Source organism: Homarus americanus, unplaced genomic scaffold (genome assembly GCF_018991925.1).
Source record: "Homarus americanus isolate GMGI-L3 unplaced genomic scaffold, GMGI_Hamer_2.0 scaffold31037, whole genome shotgun sequence".
NCBI lineage: Eukaryota > Metazoa > Arthropoda > Malacostraca > Decapoda > Nephropidae > Homarus > Homarus americanus.
Window position 1 is genome coordinate 21,006,543 of NW_024722227.1, and position 20,583 is coordinate 21,027,125.

The following is a 20,583-nucleotide window of genomic DNA, read 5'->3' on the forward strand; positions in this document are numbered from 1 at the left end:
CTAACCTTTATTTTCCTAATCTAACCTCTTCTATTTTACTTGTTTTCATACCATCATAAAGTTAAGATAAAATTTTTCTACAACATAGTTGTGTATCGTCAAAAAAAAGTGGAGTTTGAAGATAGGCCCGGACTCCATTCAATTAATCCATATGTTATGTTGTTCACTTACGCATTCCTCACTTTCATGGGACCCTCGAAGATTCATGCGTAATGTGAGGACCAACTATATATATCATATCTTATATATATATTATATGATATATAAATATATATATATATATATATATATATATATATATATATATATATATATATATATATATATATATATATATATATATATATATATATATATATATATATATATATATATATATATATATATTGTTGGGGTGGTTGAAAATACATCAAATTGCAGCAAAATGTTTATTATTCTATGGAAATTCCAATTATACTTTTATTGAAAAATGGTACACTTAAATAGTGCCCTTTAGAACCATGGCACTCGCTGCATCGACCCACTACATTGTTCATGACAGCTTAGAAGGTGTCTGCTGTGATTTCATCAGTGCACTGCTAAATTTTTGCTTTTAGCTCCTCCAAGTTTGCAGGTTTGTGGTAGTAAACTTTACTTTACAGGTACCCCCCAGAGGAAAAAATCAGGTGGTTAAATCAGGGGACTGTGCTGGCCAAGCGATATCTCCAAAACGAGATTTTTTTCTTTTTTTTGTGTGTGGATGTGTGGAAAAAGATGTCTCAGAAAGTTCATGTAGATGGGTTGTGGCACATTTGGTTTGTGGTACCATCTTGTTGGAACCATACACTGTATAAATCCACAGCCAGATGCTGCATTTCTGGGATGAAGAAAGTTTGTAACATACTGAAATAACAATTTGATGTCACTGTTACATAAAGCATCCTGCTCTTCAAAAAAGTAGGGGTCGATAACACATTCCAATGATATCGCACACCAAACAGTTACTTTCTTAGAGTGCAAAGGTTTCTCGTGCAGTTCCTGTGGATTGACATCAGCCCAGAACCAATTGTTTTGCTTGTTAACATAGCTGCTCAGTTGGAAGTGAGCTTCATCACTCAATAACAAGTTTTCAATTACACAGGGAACATTCTCACAGTCTGAGAAATGCATTGCAAAATTCCAATTGCTGTTGTGCCTCATTTTACTTGAGTTCCTGTACAATCTGATTTTTTTATGGAAACACATTCAAGTCTTTCATGAGTATTCTGTGAAAGGACGAACGGCTCATACCTGTTTGACTAGACAAACTGCGAACAGATTTTTGGAGACTTTACCGGATTGCAGCACTAATTGCTGCAATAGTCATAGCTGTTCTCACTGTAGGTGATCAAATGTGCTGTTTTGAAGCAACGCTCCCATCTACATGGAATCTCTTTAACATATCGAAGAATTGTTTTTTGCTAAGCATATCTTTTTGCCGTAATTCCTTCCTGAATGCCCTGTGTGCAAGCACTATGGAGCCAATCTTGAAGTAGAGCTCAACAATATTTGTTCTATGCTCCGTGCTCCAGGAATTCATCATAACAGTAAACCTGAAGGTCTGGGCCCGGTAAATCAGGATTTCGAAAGATTCGGAAAAAAAGAGGGATTTGTGCTGAGAAGCCTCCCTAAGAAACATTCCCAAAACAGGGTGAAGGTAGTTTTAGGCTTAAAGTTTTTATCTTATAAAATGTCACTGACTAAACTTAACAGAATATAACTTGCATTGATGGAATCCTTGTAAGACAGTGAATGCAGTGGTCCCTTTGTTAACAAACACAATTTGTTCCACAGAGTCGTTTGTTAACCGAAAATTTCATTAACCGAATCCATTATTTCAATAGGATATTTGGTTCCAGCTCACAGAAAAGTACATACAAAGCAAAGCCAAAAATGCATAAAGTCAGAAACTCTCCTAAAATTCCCCTAAATCGCCCTTAAATCACTATACAGTAGGCTCTCGCCAATAACGTCTAATAGGTGCCTGAAAACACCGTTATTAGTGAAATCGTTATTTGTGTGACATTAAAATACATGTAAAAAGGGTTTATTGGTGCTGCCGCCCCAAGAATTTCACACATTTGTTCCCCTTTGAAGCCCCGCCTAACACTTTTGTTAGCTGAAATAAAAAGATTTGTTATTCAATCATCAGAATAAAGAATTTGAGTAATATAACACTTGCCCATAGCTTGGGGGAGTTTTTGAGATGCTTGGTGTGATGATTGTTCCGAGGCTCGGGCATGGAGGCTACTGCGTCGAACCTCCGCCCACATCCCTGGCCCCATCTCCGTCCCCGTCCTCACGCTGGCCTCTCGCACCCGGTTCACCCACTTCCGCTAACACTTCATCAAACCCCGCAAAGTCAAAATCTTCAGGCATTTGCCCACTGTCATCAATGTCTTCATCAACTTCAACCTCTCTCTGTTGGTCTTCCTCAGCTGGCCGGCATTGTGAAAGAAAGCGAGTGATGAGTGACTGCTGCCGGGCATTCACTCGCTCGTTGTACTGCGTCTGGTATTTTCTTGAAATAAATTCTAAAACTCCAATCACTTGCTCCCTTTCACCTGATTCACTCTCAATGTCTTGGATCATCTCTAGAAGGCTGGTAAAGACACCCAATAAGAGTGACAGCTTCTGTGTCGTCACTTTCCTCTGCTCGGTCTCCCCTGCATCACTCGCTGCATCACCACTCTCACCACCTTCTTCATCCTCCAGGAAATCTTCGACGTCATTTGTGTTACCTTCTTGCATCAGTTCGTCTAAATCTTCCCGAGTCACTTCTTGAAATCCTGGGTTCATTAGCTCTGTTGGCTGCTGTCTCTTTGTCTTGGCAGACTTGAGTTGTGGCAGGAGTGCCGACCAGGCACACCCAACGGTTGCTTTCATAGTATTCCCCAGGCTTTTACAAAGAAATTGACTGCCTGGCAAATGTTATAATTTTTCCAGAAGGCAGTAACAGTCATTGTGGAGGTTGAAGGTATGCCAGGTGGAGCAGGGGTGGGGGGGTTGCAGGTGAGCCAGGAGGAGGAGTGGAGGCGGAGGCTGTGAGTGAGCCAGGCGGAGCAGCGGAGGCGGAGGGTGTGAGTGAGCCAGGCGGAGCAGCGGAGGCGGAGGGTGTGAGTGAGCCAGGCGGAGCAGTGGAGGCAGAGGGTGTGAGTGAGCCAGGCGGAGCAGCGGAGGTGAAGGCTGTGAGTGAGCCAGGCGGAGCAGCGGAGGCGGAGGCTGTGAGTGAGCCAGGCGGAGCAGCGGAGGCGGAGGGTGTGAGTGAGCCAGGCGGAGCAGCGGAGGCTGAGGGTGTGAGTGAGCCAGGCGGAGCAGCGGAGGCGGCGAGGGGAGGACCCTCCTCCTCCTCGCTACTGCTCACAGTTTCAGCAATTTCCTTCACTTCTTCTTGCTTATCAGTTTCCTTCCTCATCTTGTCATGGACATATTTGTAGTACAGCAACTTTACATTCGCTATGATTTCTTGGTCTAGTGGCTGTATTTTGGAGGTTGTATTTGGTGGTAGAAACACAACCTCAACGCTAGATATCGTGCATGACTGGGGGCATTGTCTAGAAAGAGCACCACTTTGAAGGATACATTCTTCTTCCGGCAGTATTCTTTGGCATCCCTAACAAAACAATCATCAAACCACTTCTTTGATAACTCTGTGGACATGTAGCCTTTATTTGTCTTTTCCCAGAAGACATTCAGTTTGGACATATCACATCCCTTGTAAGCTCTTGGTCTTTTATATTTGTAGATCACCAGAGGCTTCATGAGGTAGTCACCTGAAGCATTACAGGTTAGGAGGACAATAAAGCGATCCTTTGCCATTTTCACACCTTTTGCCTGTTTTTCTTTCTTAGAGATAAATGTTGCTTTAGGGGATTTTTTCCAAAACAACCCGGTCTCGTCACAGTTAAAAATTTGATCCAGGGTATAACCTCCCTCTTGAATGATTTGATTGACAATTTCAGGGAAGGAATCTGCAGCCACTAAGTCATCAAACGAAGCCTCACCCTGATACTTTGCGTACTTTGTGCCACTTCTAATCTTAAACTTATGCAGCCACCCTACTGAGGCATTGAAAGGAGGGGGAGACTTATTGTTTTTCTTTCGAGCTACAGCAGCGTACAATACCCTTGCTTGATCTTGTATCTGAGGGCTGCTAACACTTGCATTGTCTTTCATTCTACAAGCTAACCATTTCACAAGAAAATGCTTTGTTATCACTAACAACCTGTTTCTATCACTTTTATCATTCATAGCTCGCCTCGCATTTCCATCACTACCGAAATATTTCTTAGCCAGCGCAAAACTCTTCTTGGTCTCCTCTAAGTTCCTCTTAATATTTCGCACTGTAGACTCAGGACAGTTCAATTTCCTCACAATATCAATGTTCCGTGCACCACTTTCAATGAGCTCAACAATCTGTTCTTTATCCTTGACCGAGTAGGCACGCTTCTTGTGACTTTGTCTCTTAGCTTTGGGGTCATTTTTCTTATTCACTTTAAAAGTTCCCGGGCATTCAGGCGGCAAATCACTCCCTCCACCACCTCCCGTAGCCCCCACAGGCAAAAACGCGGAAGCCATTGTTGATCACCGACCCTCGCAACCACTGGTTATAGAGGTGAAAATCTCACCCGTGGGCGCAGCGCTGTATTCCTCGGAGCGTGTGTGAGAGTGAGGCGGAGCGGACAGCATGGCGGCAAACAAACGCTATCATTGATGCGCTCGGACGCTTCCCGCAAAATCTCCGTTATTCAAGAGAATCCAGATGTTATCAAAAATGGGTATCTAGTATTGTAACTTACCATTAATGTCGAAAACGTTATTGTGGAAGTCGTTATTGCGTTATTGGCGAGAGTCTACTGTACATACATTGGCCTCCCACTATCAGTCTCTCACTTTTTTGTCTTTACCATCAGTGGTTACTTCTACTGCACATTAAATAATATTAATTCAAACATACATTTTTTTTTTTACATTAATTTTTCTACAGCAACAACCAGGTTCTATTTTCTTCATGGGTGTAAACAATGACAATAATAATGGCGTCACCGTCTCCTCATGTGTGATTACATATTACCGGTATTATTCATTTATATTGTAGAAGGTGCATTCATGAACATTATTTAAAGAATGCAGTTTTTATTTGTCATTAATTTCCACGTTTTGGGGGAAAAGAGGGTAAAAAGCATTAGACATACAAATTTTAGATCTAATGCAAGAATTTTGTTTACACAGCAAATATGTTATCTTTTGTGCAAAATATATGACGTGTATATTCAAAATATTCCCGGTCTTGCAAGGAATCCAGCAATGTCAATTATATTATCCTAACTTTCGTCTGAGGTATTATTTATTACTATACCTTAGAATCTAGTGTTTTCACCCACACAAACCCCTCAGAGAGGGAGAAGCCAGCGAGCTTGGGAAGGGGGGGGAGGGAGTAGAGTCCATTATTTGAATGGACATTAACCTGGCGACTGTATTTCTCTTATATATTAATTGTGTGTGCATACCATCATAAAATTAAGATGTTATTTTTACTACAACATAGGTATTGTGTCGGTATTAATCCCATATGTTCTGTTATTCCATTTACGCATTTCTCGTTTTACGCGGACCTCTGTGGGTTCAATTGACCGCGTAAATCGGGGTATTACTGTAGAAGATAAATATCATTAAGAGAATAATATACTGCACCAGGGAAAAGAAAAATCAAGGTTTAACACTTACGTTAGTGGAAGAGATGGGTCGGCATACTTGGATGGGGGCTGGTCCCGAGGCAGAGGGCAGATTAATGGCCCTCAGGTGAATCACTATCACTATGCACCACAGATATCAGGGTCTCCCTGACAAACCCCTCAAAGTCACCGTCACTGTCACTATCACTGACTTGGGCTGGCTGTGGTCGGTTGTGGTCGAAGAAGTCGGTGATGTTACGCTGACGGCTAGTGTTGATGTTGTCATGATACACCTTGATGTATGGCTCCATAGTCTGCAACATCTGGGTAGTGAAGACTTCATAGCGGTTATCGTTAGGGTCGTTGGAAAGGATGAGTTTCAGTTTCTCTGCACACTCGATGGCATCCTTAACATTACCATGCGTTAACTTGTGTTCTTCTGGGGTTGACTCACCACCTGCCTCTTGACTGACGTCATCGTCTTCTAACATCTCGTCGGCAGTCACCTCAGGATCCCTTATCACCTCCAGGATGTCTTCGTTGGTGGTCTCGGAGAAGCCTGCAGCTGTAACACTCTGCTCAGCTTCTCTTGCAAGGTCCACTGCCACTGCAACAGACTGAACCTCACCAGTCACAGGTTGACTCTGCCTCCCACCTGGGATACCTTGCAACACATGCCTCCATGCGTGACGAACCGTTGCTACAGACAGCTGATCCCATGCCTCCACCAAGAAGTCCATGGCTTTCTTGACGTTAAATTTCTTCCAAAAGTGTTTGACGAGAACTTCTTGATCCACCAATTGTTGTTCCTCGTCCTCGTCGCTCTTCCTATCGGTGTCACCCAGGTTACGCAACTCATCCTTGATGTTGGTACAGTTGTTCAGAAGCTTAAACTTCTATGCTGAGTATGCAGCTTTCACATTGCAGATTAATTCTTGGTCCATGGGCTGGATTAATGACGTAGTGTTGGGAGGAAGGAAGACCACTTTTACGTTGGGGTGACGATCCAACAGTAGGGGCGAGTGCCCTGGTGCGTTATCAAGAGCAACAAAATGTTGAATGGAACATTCTGTTGCTCGCAGAATTTCTTCACATCTTGAATGAAACAGTCGTCAAACCAGGAGAGGGACACAGCAGAGAACATCCACGCCTTATGTCCGGTTAGCCAGTGGACATTTAGCTTGGTCATGTCCACGTTCTTGTAGGCGTGCGGCTTGCGGGCTGTGTGGATCACTGATAACTTGAGTTTACAGGAACTGGAGGCATTGGTGATAAAGATGACAGTGATGCACTCCTTCTGCAACTTCCGGCCCCTTACACTTGCTGGCAGTCTTGCCAACGAAGGTCTTGGAAGGTAGCTTTTTCCAAAACAGACCGGATTCGTCCATGTTGAACACCTGGTCGTCGGTGTACTGTCCTTCCTCCATAACCTCATGTATGAACGGAGGAAAATCACTAGCCGCAACACGGTCAGCACTCGCTCCTTCACCAGCAATGTTAATGTTGGTGATCTTGTTCCTCTTCTTAAACCTTTGCAGCCACCCAGAGGAAGCATTGAAGGGTTTGGGCTCTGCAGTTCCCATCTTACGTGCCACTGCTGTGTACAGTTCACGTGCGTACTCTTGAACTGACCGCGTGTCGACCTCCATGTTCCGTCTTGCCTGACGAATCAAGTAACACACAAGTAAATTTTCTGTCTTGAGAAGCACCTTGTTCTGGCAGTACTTGATCATTGAAGCACCTGCAGACTTTGTGATGCTCATGTGTTCTTTTATCTTGGCTGCATCCTTCTTTATCGTCCGGATCATAGATTCGTTCACGCCATGCTGGTGCGCCGAATCAACTTGTCTTGTTCCTTTCTCCAACTCTTGGATTATCTTGTACTTCACATCATAGCTTAGAGCATGTCGTATCTTCTTTGGCTTAGGGCAGCTGGGTCCAGGTAATGCAAGGTTTTTCTGTGGTGGTGGGGGTCCGGTGGCAGCCATTCTTGCGGAACAATAGACACCAGTATACACTGGTTGGCCGGGAGGGGTGTAACTGACGCGGCTAGGTCAAGTGCCTTCTACCCGCCTGCGGGAAGGCACGTCATATTACATTAAACCAATCACAGCTAGCGGCGGAGGGAGATAAGGATGCGTGGCCCAATCACAGTCCGATACGTCATATGACGTCAGCGATAACGCAACAGAGGCATCCACTGCGCAACCTACCCTCGCCGCTTGCCCAAGCATGGCGGGATGACGAGAGACGACGGGAGGTTTAAATCCAAAAATGGTGGCGCGGCAGGACCGCCAGCCGCTCTCCGTGTATATGAGTAGATGCACCGCGTAAATTGTGCATTCCAGTTCTGGCAGGGTACCGCGTAAACGAAACCCGTGTAAACCGAGGTATTACTGTATATTATTATGTTAATATCATCTCTTCTTAATTTATGTTGCAGGATCTTTGAAATATAAGCATAATCTAACATACTGTACAGTATTGTTTAAGTGACAGCATTTGTTGCTGATGTATTAAATGGTGTTATTGATATTGTGCAGGGATTATATGGTCAGCTGGGCAGAGAGGATAGTCTGTTTGGCAAAAACCACATAACCTCTAGATTTATTATGAAAGTTATGGATTAAGAACTATTTCATCATTAGGAATATTTGTATACAGTGATGTGATGCTATATACTGTATATATATTTACCTGTGTCATAATTCCTGTCCTTTTTCGTCAGTCATCATGGGTGGTGAATGAAATAAAGTATTTCTTTTGTCTCAAGCCTTCCAAATACAGTACCAGTAATTATTTTGTTATGCACCATTTAGTAGAACTAATCTTTTCTTAAATTTTCTGAATCATTATCTGTATTAATTATAATTGCAGCAAAATTCATATACCAGTATTTTGTTGTTGAATTTGTATTCTGTGACCCCATAGTGATGATGATGATGATGATTTCCTTCGTACTTGCAGGTACTACATGAATAGGTTTAAGGATGCCTACCGTCAAGCCACCATTGATCATTTGTTAGGTAAGGCTTCTGTTTTAACCTTCATATAAATGATTAAGTATAAAGCTGGGCACCTTAGAAGAATTATGATGGGCATATAAAGTGTGTGGGTGATGCGTGCCAATTGCCAGTAGAGTCAATGGAGTGGTCACTATCTCTCACTCTCTCACAATTGGCATTCAACTGATCTGATCTATTCAATCTTCTTGCCAACCTAGAAATATTGAAAACAGGTGAAAAAATTTCAATTAATTTTTTTATACAGGTATACCTCATTTAGTGTTAATTCACTTGACTTTAATTTGGTTTAGTGATACTGCAACATTTTGACACCCTTTCTCAATTAACATCGGAAGGCTAGGTAAAGTCTTTTGTTTTCATGTAGTTTATCCTAATTTACATTGAAATGCATTACGTTTCAGCAAAACTACTATTTATTTCTGAGAATATGGAAATGTAATATTTTGCTGAAATGACGTACATATTACAGTGGAAAGTGACGAAAGCAATGACTCGCTTTCTTTCGTTCAAAAGATGTTACCGTAATCGCTTTTCGAATGGTTTTCAGTTAAAAAACTGTTGTATTACAATAATATTCTATCCTAATTCACTTGTGATGCAACAGTTTTTTTAACTGAAAACCATTCGAAAAGCGATTACGGTAACATCTTTTGAACGAAAGAAAGCGAAAGTCATTGTTTTCGTCACGATTTTATCCCACTGTAATACGTTCATTTCAAAAAATATTACATTTCCGTGAATGTAGTATATCAAGCACAGTATGAATATATCATTGTAATATAACAGTATTTTAACCGAAAACTATTAAAAAAACGAGTAACATCTCTTGAACATTCGAAGGTTAGGTAAAGTCTTTTGTTTTCGTCATGTATTTTATCCTATTTTACATTGAAATACATCACGTTTCAGCAAAACTACTATTTATTTCTGAGAATATATTCATTCAGGCACAGTTTAGGTAAAATATACATGTGCTGTAACATTTTTTTAATTGAAAACGATTCGAAAAACACGTACCCTCTAGCCCTGTTCAAGGAGAAGACTGGGAGGAGCTGTTTGGTGCTTAAGACGATGACAAGGAAAATGATTTTGATGGATTTTAATGAAAATATTCAGAAAGACCCTGGCACTGTCAAGGAAAGTGGCTGCTGAAGGCTTCCAGGACATGGCAGAGGACGAGATTAGGGAGCTAATTGAAGAGCACGACACTGAGCTGACCGAGGAGGATCTACAGGAGTTAGTAGAATCAGGCAAGGAAGAGGAAGAGGAAGCGAAAGGGAAAGAGGATGAGGAAGAGGAAGAGCACCAAGAAATAACGTTGGAGAAGTTGGGGGAGATGACCTGGAATATTGAGGCACTGAAAAACCTGGCCTATAGTATGGACACCTCCATGGTGCGTGCCCTGAAATTCATGCGAGGGATGGATGACGTTTTTGCTCCATACAAAAACATCATGGAAGAAATGAAAGAAAGAGACAACAACTCCCCATCACCATGTTCTTTGATCACCGAAGGAGAGATTTAACACCATCAATCACTGGCGGCAGTGAGGAAGCAGTTGAATCCACCGTCGCCCCCACTTCACCACCCGTTATGGAATTGAGTGACGATGAGCCCGATGACCCCCGTCCTTTCGCCGATGATAGGTACTGTACAGTAAAGTGAAATTTTTATGTCTATTTTTTAATAGCTTTTCTTGCCATGTTTATTGTTTGTAAAAATGCACAGCACAGTACAGTTCAGTACTGTACATAAGAAGTGGAGGTGCAGTTATTCACAAAACATTTGTGTTTGTTGTTGGCAGTAGTGATGGGGAGGAGGTGGAGGAGGCGGAGGAGGGAGCGAGTTGGGAGGAGTGGTGACCTTGGACGCGGGAGCAGGGACGAGTGGAGATGCCAGCCAGTACATTTCGGGTGTATTAATTGTTTTTATAGCTATTTTTGCATTTTAATATCAAATACTGTACATTACGTTTAAACAAAACTACCATTTATTTCTGAGAACATGGAAATGTAATATTTTTGCTGAAATGATGTACGTATTACAGTGGAAAGTGGGATAAAATTGTGACGAAAGCAATGACACTCTTTCTTTCGTTCAAAAGATGTTGCCGTAATCGCTTTTTGAATGGTTTTCAGTTGTGGGATTATAAGGCTAATGATAGGATAGAATATTATTGTATTACAGTACAAGTAAAATAGTTTTTTAACTGAAAACCATTCGAAAAGCGATTACAGTAAAATCTTTTGAACAACGAAAGAAAGCGAAAGTCATTGTTTTCGTCATGATTTTATCCCTCTTTCCACTGTAATATGTATGTCATTCCAGCAAAAATAAAATATTTCCATATTTATTTCTGAGAATACGTATATTCACTCAGTCACAGTTAAGGTAAAATATACTAGTGATGTAATATTTTAATGAAAATACGGTGTCGTAGTTTTCTTTTGTTTCAAATTTAATTAACAAAGATTGATGTTTCAAATGTAATGAAAAAAAATTTATGTTCAGTATCTATAAATAAACTTTAATAAATGAATACTTTATGTTTTACATCGTCCTGTGCTACCATACCATGGATTTGGCTACTTTGGGCTTGCTATGATGACGCAAGAGATCTGCCCTGGCAACTGTACCGACACTCACAGCTGGTGGTGCGTTGGTGCATCGTTTCCATTGTTTACTGGTAGTTACTGGTAAATATTTTTCAACCTAATGAAACTATTACCCTTTTAGAGGTCGACCCCCAATTTTTTGCCAAATAATATGGTCTTAAAAGCTCGAACTACACACAGATATATATGGTAAATAAGGACATGGGGGGCCAGGGGTTTTTTGGGGGGGGAGGGGGGAGGGGGCAGCACATATACACGGATTTTTAACATCCACGGCTATCTCTGTTACGTAAACCCCGCGTATGTTAAGGACCGACTGTAATTACTAAAAACGTAATACAGTGGGGTATGCTATAACGAATCTAATTGGTTCTAGAACCTTGTTCGTTATAGCATTCGTTCGTTATAGGATTAATCCGTTCCAGGCCCCCAAATACAACCACTTAACACTGAAAAATATAATATAAAATTGTAAAAATTGTAAAAAAGTGCATAAATATGCATCTAAACCCCTGAAATAAAGAGTATCATTAATGCTTGTAATAAAAAAACAATAAATTAGTAAAAAAAAAAAATTTTTTTTTTCTTAATAATGTTCGTTGTAGGAGTTTCGTTCGTTATAGCATTCTCAATTTTATAGGTAAAACCATTCGTTATAGGAATATTCGTAGTAGGATCCGTTCGTTATAGCATACCCCACTGTATTAGGAGGACACCTCGCTACCTGCCATTTAATTGCAATTCTCAAAACACCGTCCAGCACCCTCCATCACACGCATTTCTACCGTCATCTTCCTGTCTGGCGACTCAACAGTAAACACACACATAGAAAGCTCCATTATTTTGTGTTGTGATTGCTGGAATATTAAGTGCCACGGGGAATTTTCCTTCGGCAATCATACTTCTTATGACGGTGAGGAAATTGAGTGGCTTTAGTTTTGGTGACGTCACTCAGATTTTGTGTTTTGGACAGTTTTTATACGGTTTGGTCAGTCATGGCGGCAGCAGCTCGTCTTCTCTTCGGGAAAACAGTCGAAGTCTAGTGACCAATGTTTCTCTGTTTTCAATTCACCTTGTGAATGACGTTTGTTTTTAAACCATCTGGGCTCGTCTTCACTGTATTTATATATTTTTTTTTTTTTTAGCCCCAACTACTGTATTACCGTGTAAGTGTTATGATGAGTTACCATAGTGGATGTGGCCATTCCTTCCTCTTCCCACCCCTCTCCTCATGTTCGTTCACGAAACGTTTTGGGCTCCTGCCCTGTGGGATGTGATTTTCCCCTCCTCCTTGGGTTTATGATTGCCCTTAGCATTTAGGCCTGAGTTAAGTTTTCTCATCGTAGCTCTATTTTATTCATGTCTTCAGTAGCGGGTTCAGCCCTTCCCTGGAGGACCTTAGCGAGGCTGCTAGTCTTAGCGATCCTTCCGGATGCTGACCTGGTGGTCTTACTAGCAATCTAGAGTTATGTTGGGATGAACTTTGTATCATCAGCCATGGGTTAAATGAGAACCACTCAGATGGTTGGATTTCTCATCCCAATACATCTTGCTAGAGTAATGGTGAACGGTGTTGGCCAACAGAGCGCTATGGTAGCAGCTCAGCACTGTCAACCCTGCCGGGTGACTCGATGCTCACTCAGGCATCATCACTCAAGCATGATTGGTTGAAGTGGTGATGTCTATGCGACCTGGTTGGCAACAAATAGAGAACTGAGTGATCCCTCAAAATATTCTAAGGCTATGAGCGCACTGAACTGTCATGGCCGCCAATAGGATATGATCACACTGACTTCTATCATGGCCGAACGAATGCCCTGACCTTGATGATGATTATGATCGCTCTGAACTGAATCTTAGCTTGATCAAGGAGCAGAGTTCAGTGAGCTGAGGGGCAATTGAGAAAAGAGAAGGGAGAGGTGTATGATATAGTGAGTTAGTGATTTACGATTGTCTCACTGAAGACTCATAAGAACAATAGCAGGTATTAATATGAATGTATATTAAATTTAGATACTGATATATCACAGTAATGAGTCATATTGATTATGTTTGGAAGAAAATGTTATCTCCCTTGTATTATGATGATTATACAATGTGACTCATAGTGTTCCTCCTAGTTTAGATGAGTGATGTGCAACGGGATGATGAAGGACAGTTGTCTGGGCTGCTAAACAACGGAGGGGACCCCGGGACAGTCACTGGGGAGTTAGTGTTGAGTGAGGAGCTACAAGGATTAGATGGCTCAGCTCATACTCTACAGTACATACAAGGAAGTGTCCATTACTAGAGGATGTGAATTCGATAGTAGTATGTTCACCTATGACCCAAGGGGACCATACTACATGTAAATATCAAGGATGTAGGGCCACTTGGATTACTACTTCAGATCCTCATTTGGCTTGCATAAATCATAGCAGCTGTGTTTCTGACAACCTGTTCTCACCATTGGATTGTGCAGTTTGTTATGACTTAATTTTTAGAATTAATCAATCTGCAGGCAATAAGAATGATTTTTTGAAGAGCCAAATGAAAAATAGATGGAATAAGACCTTAAAGAGTAAATCTTTAAATGTGAAACACTGGAAAGATCCCAAGTTGGCAGAAAGTTTATGCTTATGGGTGAAAGGTAAGAAACCTAATCCCCAGTTAGACCAACCTGCTTCTGCTAAGAAAACTAGGTTATTGGACATCAAGGATAATGGGGTAGTAGGAATGGTGCAAAAGCCTATACCTAGTCAGCTCGATTTTAGTGGATTCCAGGATCAGGATGAGGAAGTAGTCACTAATAGTGTTCAGTCACTGGAGCAGGGAGAACCTGTTGAGACTGACTTCATCCTGTCCCCATCTTGGCAACCTTTTCCACCTGGGGCAAAAGTGTTGGTTACTGGAAAACACGTGATGCCTGGAAACAGGCTGCTGTTGACTCCCACGCAGCTGATGGAGAACATTGAGTGTAAGGATGATCCAAACAGGCCTTGGGTAACACTGGTAAGATCTAAGTCTTCTTTGTTTTCAACCACATCTGAGTCTGTGGATTCCTTATTCAAGGTATTTTATGAAAATGTTTCTAAACTTCCTGATTTCTCAGCACTTACAAAGAAACAGGAAGGCAAGGCATTTGTGGGTCCTCATTGCTTGTTTTTAGAAGGTGGTACAACAATTTCTTGGCCTGAAATTTGCCCAAAAATGGTCTCTGAAATAAATGAAGTCTGGGCTAATATATTGAAGGATTTAATATTCATAATAATAATAATTAACGGTTTATTGTAAAAGTTCTGCGGCCCGAAGACTGAAAATATACATTAGAAAAAAATGACTTATTACATACATTGGTGGTTTAACAAAAGCCTTCATTAGAGAAAGGTAAAGAAACATGCAGTGAACATACAGAATAATGTTTACAGTGGAGGTCACGTAGATCTTGTGAGCTGAGATGTTGAACAGCAGACACGTAGTGTAGTTACTCCCTCACAGATGGTGTTTTGAGGGACCTAACGTGGTGTAGTAATTCCCTCACAGATGGTGTTATGAGGGGCATCACGTGGTGGTGTAATTCCCTCACAGATGGTATTATGAGGGGCCTAACAGTTTTGTAGTAATTCCCTCGCAGATGGTGTTATGAGAGACCTGATTCAGTGTACTAATTCCCTCACAGATGGTGTTATGAGGGGCATCATGTGGTGGTGTAATTCCCTCACAGATGGTGTTAGGAGGGGCCTAACAATTTGTAGTAATTCCCTTGCAGATGGTGTTATGAGAGACCTGATGCGGTGTACTAATTCCCTCACTGATGGTGTTATGAGGGCCCTGATGTGGTGTAGTAATTCCCTCACAGGTGGTGTTATGAGGGGCTTGATGTGATGTAGTAATTCCCTCACAGGTGGTGTTATGAGGAACTTCACATGATACTGAAGCAACTCATTCACTTTGTGGTGTCGTAGCATCATGGGGACACCACGTGGTCTGGTGTCACAGGACCTCACTCACTCCAGTGAGTGAGGTGTGGTCCCAGGCCTCCTTATTGTGGATGGATTAACACATAGCTGGTGTTGTTGAGTCTCAGGGGCAGCTATCACTGGGTACCTGGGACCTCACTGTGTGAAGGTTTGCTTGGGTATGACTCAGCTGTTACTGTTGAATTGTTTTTCACTAACTTAAGCACTGTTCACCACTATTCAACACTGGTTCCATTCCTTTCCTAAATGAAATACTGTAGTAACTTCTGGCGAGAACTTGTTGATATTCCGGTGGGGAGGAGGGTTCAGGGGAGGGAGTTGGTATGGGCCAACATAACAGTTGACCTGGCTTCTCCCTTCGGTGGTCAAGGATGTAGTTCCCTCAGATAAGAATCCCCACAAGTTCAGCTTTTTGAAGTTCTAATGCAATGACAAAAATAGTTCCTTATATGAACTTTCCCAGTACAGGGTATTTGTCAGCTCCAAGAAATGCTGACATAAGTTATGAAATAAATTCGAAACCAGTTACTTCTGCACTGTTGCTTGAAGAGTTCATATTTAGGAAGTTGGCAGTGGATATTTGGTCTGCAATCATGATGTGTCAGTCATTGACTAAGTTTGTGCTGGACTATGAGGACAGTTCAGAAGTAGACAGATGTTTTGCTGTTGCTATACAAGGGATTCTATATTCCCTGTACAACTCATTTATGGAAATGTTGTTGAAAGCCCTAAAACTAAAAGCCCAGCTAAGGAAGCAAACCACTAAAAATGCTTACAGTGGTAGTGCTTATTTTTTGATACGTTCTTCCCCTCTTTCTCCTGCTTTGTTTTATGAACAAGCATTAGTTAAGTATAGATCAACTGTGGAGCAAACTATTCACATTACGGTTCCCAGGAGTTCTCAGACCTTTTGAAATTTCAGGGAGGTCAGAGAGGAAGGTCTAACAGGGAAACTGGAGTTGTTTCTGGAGCAGCTGCTCGGTTTAGTCATCAACCTAGACAGCTGGGTCATCTGGGGGATTGGAAAAACAGGTGGGCTTCTTCCATATGGGCTTACAAGACAATCAAAGGGGGCCTCACATGGACTTGGTAGAGGCACTCTCCGCTAGTGTTACCAAAAAGGGGTCTGAAACCAATCCCCTTACTCACAGAATATGTATCTCAAATGTTAAACAGAGATGTGATAGAACTGTTGGAGTCAGAGAAGTGTTTCATGTCCTGCCTATTCCCAGTTCCCAAGAAAGGCAGTGACAAGTTGAGGTGGATCTTAGATCTGTTAGTCCTGAACAAGTTCATTACCAAAAGAAGCTTCAAGATGCTCACTTACGATCATCTGAGGCATCTACTTGCGCCTAATGCTTGGATCTCAAAGGTAGATCTGGAGGATGCCTATTATCATTGCCTATTGCTGCCAGATATAGAAAGTTTCTCTTGTTCGCAATGGGGGATGTAAGTTATCAATTCGGTTGGACAATTGCGCCAAAAGTGTTTAAAATGCTGGCAAACATCCCCAGGGAGATCCTTGCGAAGGAGGGCATAATAACTTTTGCTTATCTAGACGATTGGCTGATAGTGGGAAACTCTTTCGAAGACTGTAAAAGGGCGACCCAATGTACACTAGTACTAATTCAAAACCTTGGATTAAAGATAAACCAGGTCAAATCAAATCTCATACCATGTCAGAAACTGGATTGGTTAGGTTTCCATTGGGACACCAGTCAGCAGTTAGTCAGTCTACCAGAAGCAAGGGTAACAAGTAGAGGCCTTCCGTGTAAAGCAAGAGGTTTCTTGCCACGATTGGAAAAAGCAACTGGGTCTGCTGCATTTTGCCACCATAGTAGTTCCCTTAGACACGTTAAGGAAAAAGCAACTAACTCATCTGGTGTCGAAGTTGCTTCGCAGGAACAGAAATATTGCTTTTTCTCTCCCAATTCAGATCAAGAATCATCTGTCATGGTGGACAAATTTGGACAATCTAATCGGTTCATCTCCCTGGGTTCCCCATCAAACAGACTTGGTCGTTTGTAAGGACGCGTCCGAGATAGGATGGGGATACCATTCCTCAAAAGGAGAGTTCCGTCAAGGAAAGCAAAGCAACTCCCTTTGGAACAAACAGTTAAACATAAAAGAATTAGCAGTTGTCCCATTCTTTTTGTTGGCAAACCCAAACTTCGAAAACATGACGATTCTGTTTGCTATGGACAACAGAGCGGAAGTGTTTTGTCTCAATCATCAAGGCTCAACCAGATCTTGGTCCCTTCTCACACTGTCAGAAAATTTTTTCAAGGTTTGTGTAATATGACAACTATACCTCAAGGCAACTCACATACCGGGAATCCAAAACAATTGGGCAGATGTGTTGTCCCGTCTCTGGCCAGTGTCGATGGAAACAGAATGGTCCCTAAAGACTTCATCGTTCCAGAGTATAGCGAGGAGGTTTGGGACTCCACAAATAGATCTTTCTGCCTCACAAAACAATCACAAGCTGCCAATTCTGCTTCTCTGGAACGATCGAATCTTCTAGGAAAGGCTCTACTTTGAGATTGGAACTGCTGAAATTCAATCTATCTGTTCCCACCTGTGAAAATGTTGCCCAAAGTGGTTCAAAAACTCAGATCCTTCCAGGGAAAGGTCCTCTTAATTGCACCACATTGGATCCTACAACTTTGGTGTCTGGATCTGTTGGAATGGTGCTCGCATCCACTACGATTGCAACAAGCATGTCTAGACCAGGTACTGCACCCTCAGTTTGAGACATCCTTGGTACTTCACTCATGGAGTTTCTCAAAAGATGTTTAAATAGATTGTTGGGTAATTCCAATACAGGGAACCCTCACTTTACGCGGTTAATTGAACCCACGGCGGCCCGCGTAAAGTGAGAAACGCGTAAAGTGAACAACATAACATATGGGATTAATTGAAATAGAGACCGGGCCGACCCCCAAACTCCACTTTTTCCCGACACAATACGTACGTTTTACTAAAAATAACCTCTTAACTTTATGATGGTATTCACACACACATAATATAGAAGGGAACAATCAATAAGAGAATAATATACTGAAGGTTAGGTTAGAAAAAACAAGGTTGGGGTTAATACTAACTTTAGTAGAAGAGATGGGTCAGCGTAGGGGAATGGAGGCTGGTTCTGAGGCAGAGGGCAGGCTACTGGCCCTCAGGTGAGTCTTCATCGCTGTCATCCACACTTACTAGTGCCTCCCTGACAAATCCCTCAAAGTCATCATCACTGTCTCTGTCTCTGTCACTATCACTGGCTTGGGCTGGCTGTGGTGGGTTGCGGGCGAAGAACTCGGTTATGCTTTGCTGACGGCTGGTGTTTATGTTGTCGTGATAAACCTTGATGTAGGGCTCCATAGTCTGTAACAGCTGGGTAGTGAAGATTTCATACCTGTTAGCGTCAGGGTCGTCGGAAAGGAGGAGCTTGACTTTCTCAATACTCTCGATGGCACCCCTAACATTACTATGGGATAAGCGGTGTTCTTCTTGGGATGACGCACCACCTGCCTCTTCACTGACGTCATCATCATCTACCATCTCGTCGGTAGTCACATCAGGATCCCTTATCACCTCCAGGATGTCGTCATTGGTGGTCTTGGAGAAGCCTGCAGCCCATAACACTCTGCGCAGCTTCTGGCAAGGTCCACTGCTACTGCAACAGTCTGAACCTCACCAGTCACAGATTTACTCTGCCTAACACCCGGAATACCTTGCAACACATGTCTCCATGCGTGACGAACAGTGGCTACAGACAGCTGATCCCATGCCTCCACCAAGAAGTCCACAGCTTTCTTAACGTTGAATGTTCTCCAAAATTGTCTCACAAGTACTTCTTGCTCTGCCAACTGTTGATCCTCGTCGTCTTCGCTCTTGCTATCGGTGTTGGTGTCACTCAGGTTACGCAACTCTTCCTTGGTATTGGTGTAGTCGTTCAGGAGCTTGAATTTCTTGGCAGAGAATGCAGCTTTTACATTACAGATCAATTCTTGGTCCATGGGCTGTATTATAGACGTAGTGTTGGGAGGAAGGAAGACCACTTTTACGTTGGGGTGACGATCTAACAGTAGGGGCGAGTGTCCTGGTGCGTTGTCAAGCAGCAACAAAATCTTGAATGGAACATTGTGTTGCTCACAGAATTTCTTAACGTCAGGAACGAAACAGTCATCAAACCAGGAGTGGGACAGAGTAGAGAACATCCACGCCTTACGTGCGGTCAGCCAGTGGACATTTAGCTTGGTCATGTCCATGCTCTTGTAGGCGTGCAGCTTGCGTGCTGTGTGGATCACCGATAACTTGAGCTTACAGGTACCGGAGGCATTGGTGGTAAACAGGACGGTGATGCGCTCCTTCTGCAACTTCCAGCCCCGACACTTGCTGGCATTCTTCACAACGAAGGTCTTGGAAGGTAGCTTTTTCCAAAAAAGACCAGATTCGTCCATGTTAAACACCTGGTCGTCGGTGTATTGTCCTTCCTCCATAATCTCACGTAAAAACGGAGCAAATTCCCTAGCCGCAACACAGTCAGCACTAGCTTCTTCACCACCAATGTTGATATTGGTGATCTTGTTCCTCTTCTTAAACTTCTGTAACCACCCAGAGGAAGCATTAAAGGGTTTGGGCTCTGTATTTCCCATCTTTCGTGACACTGCAGCATACAGTTCACCTGCATACTCCTTAACTGAGGGCGTGTCCACCGCCTTGTTCCGTCGCACCTGACGAACCAAGTAGCTCACAAGTAATTTTTCCGTCTTGAGAAGCACCTGGTTGTGGCAATACTTGATCATAAAAGCACCTGTAGACTTTGTGATGTTCATGTGCTCCTTTATCTTGGCTGCATCCTTCTTAATTGTCCTGATCGTAGACTCGTTAACACCATGCTGGCTCGCGAGATCAACCTGTCTTGTTCCTTTCTCCAACTCTTTGGCTTAGGGCGGCTGGGTCCAGGTAATGCAAGGTTTCTTTGTGGTGGTGGTGGTGGTGGTGGTGGTCCGGTGGAAGCCATTCTTATGGAACAATGGATACCGATATACACGGTGTAGCCGGGAGGGGTGTAACTGACGCGGGTAGGTCAAGGGGCTTGAACGCCCCCGCGGCGGGGCACGTCATAGTACATTAAACCAATCACAGCTAGCGGGGGAGGGAGGTAAGGATGCTTTGCCCATTCACAGTCCAATACGTCATATGAATGTCACCGATAACGCAACAAAGACATACACTGCGCAACCTACTCGTGCCGCTTACACAACATGGCGGGAGAGATGGCGGGAGGTTT

At 42.6% G+C, this 20,583-nt stretch overlaps 1 protein-coding gene across 1 annotated transcript in view; it reads left to right on the forward strand.

The window, feature by feature from the left end:
* Positions 1-20,583, forward strand: part of LOC121862630 (phosphatidylinositide phosphatase SAC2-like) — a 192,007-nt gene that overhangs the window by 133,133 nt on the left and 38,291 nt on the right. The window contains 1 exon segment of the mRNA XM_042360948.1: positions 8,661-8,719. Coding sequence (XP_042216882.1) covers positions 8,661-8,719 — 59 coding nt within the window.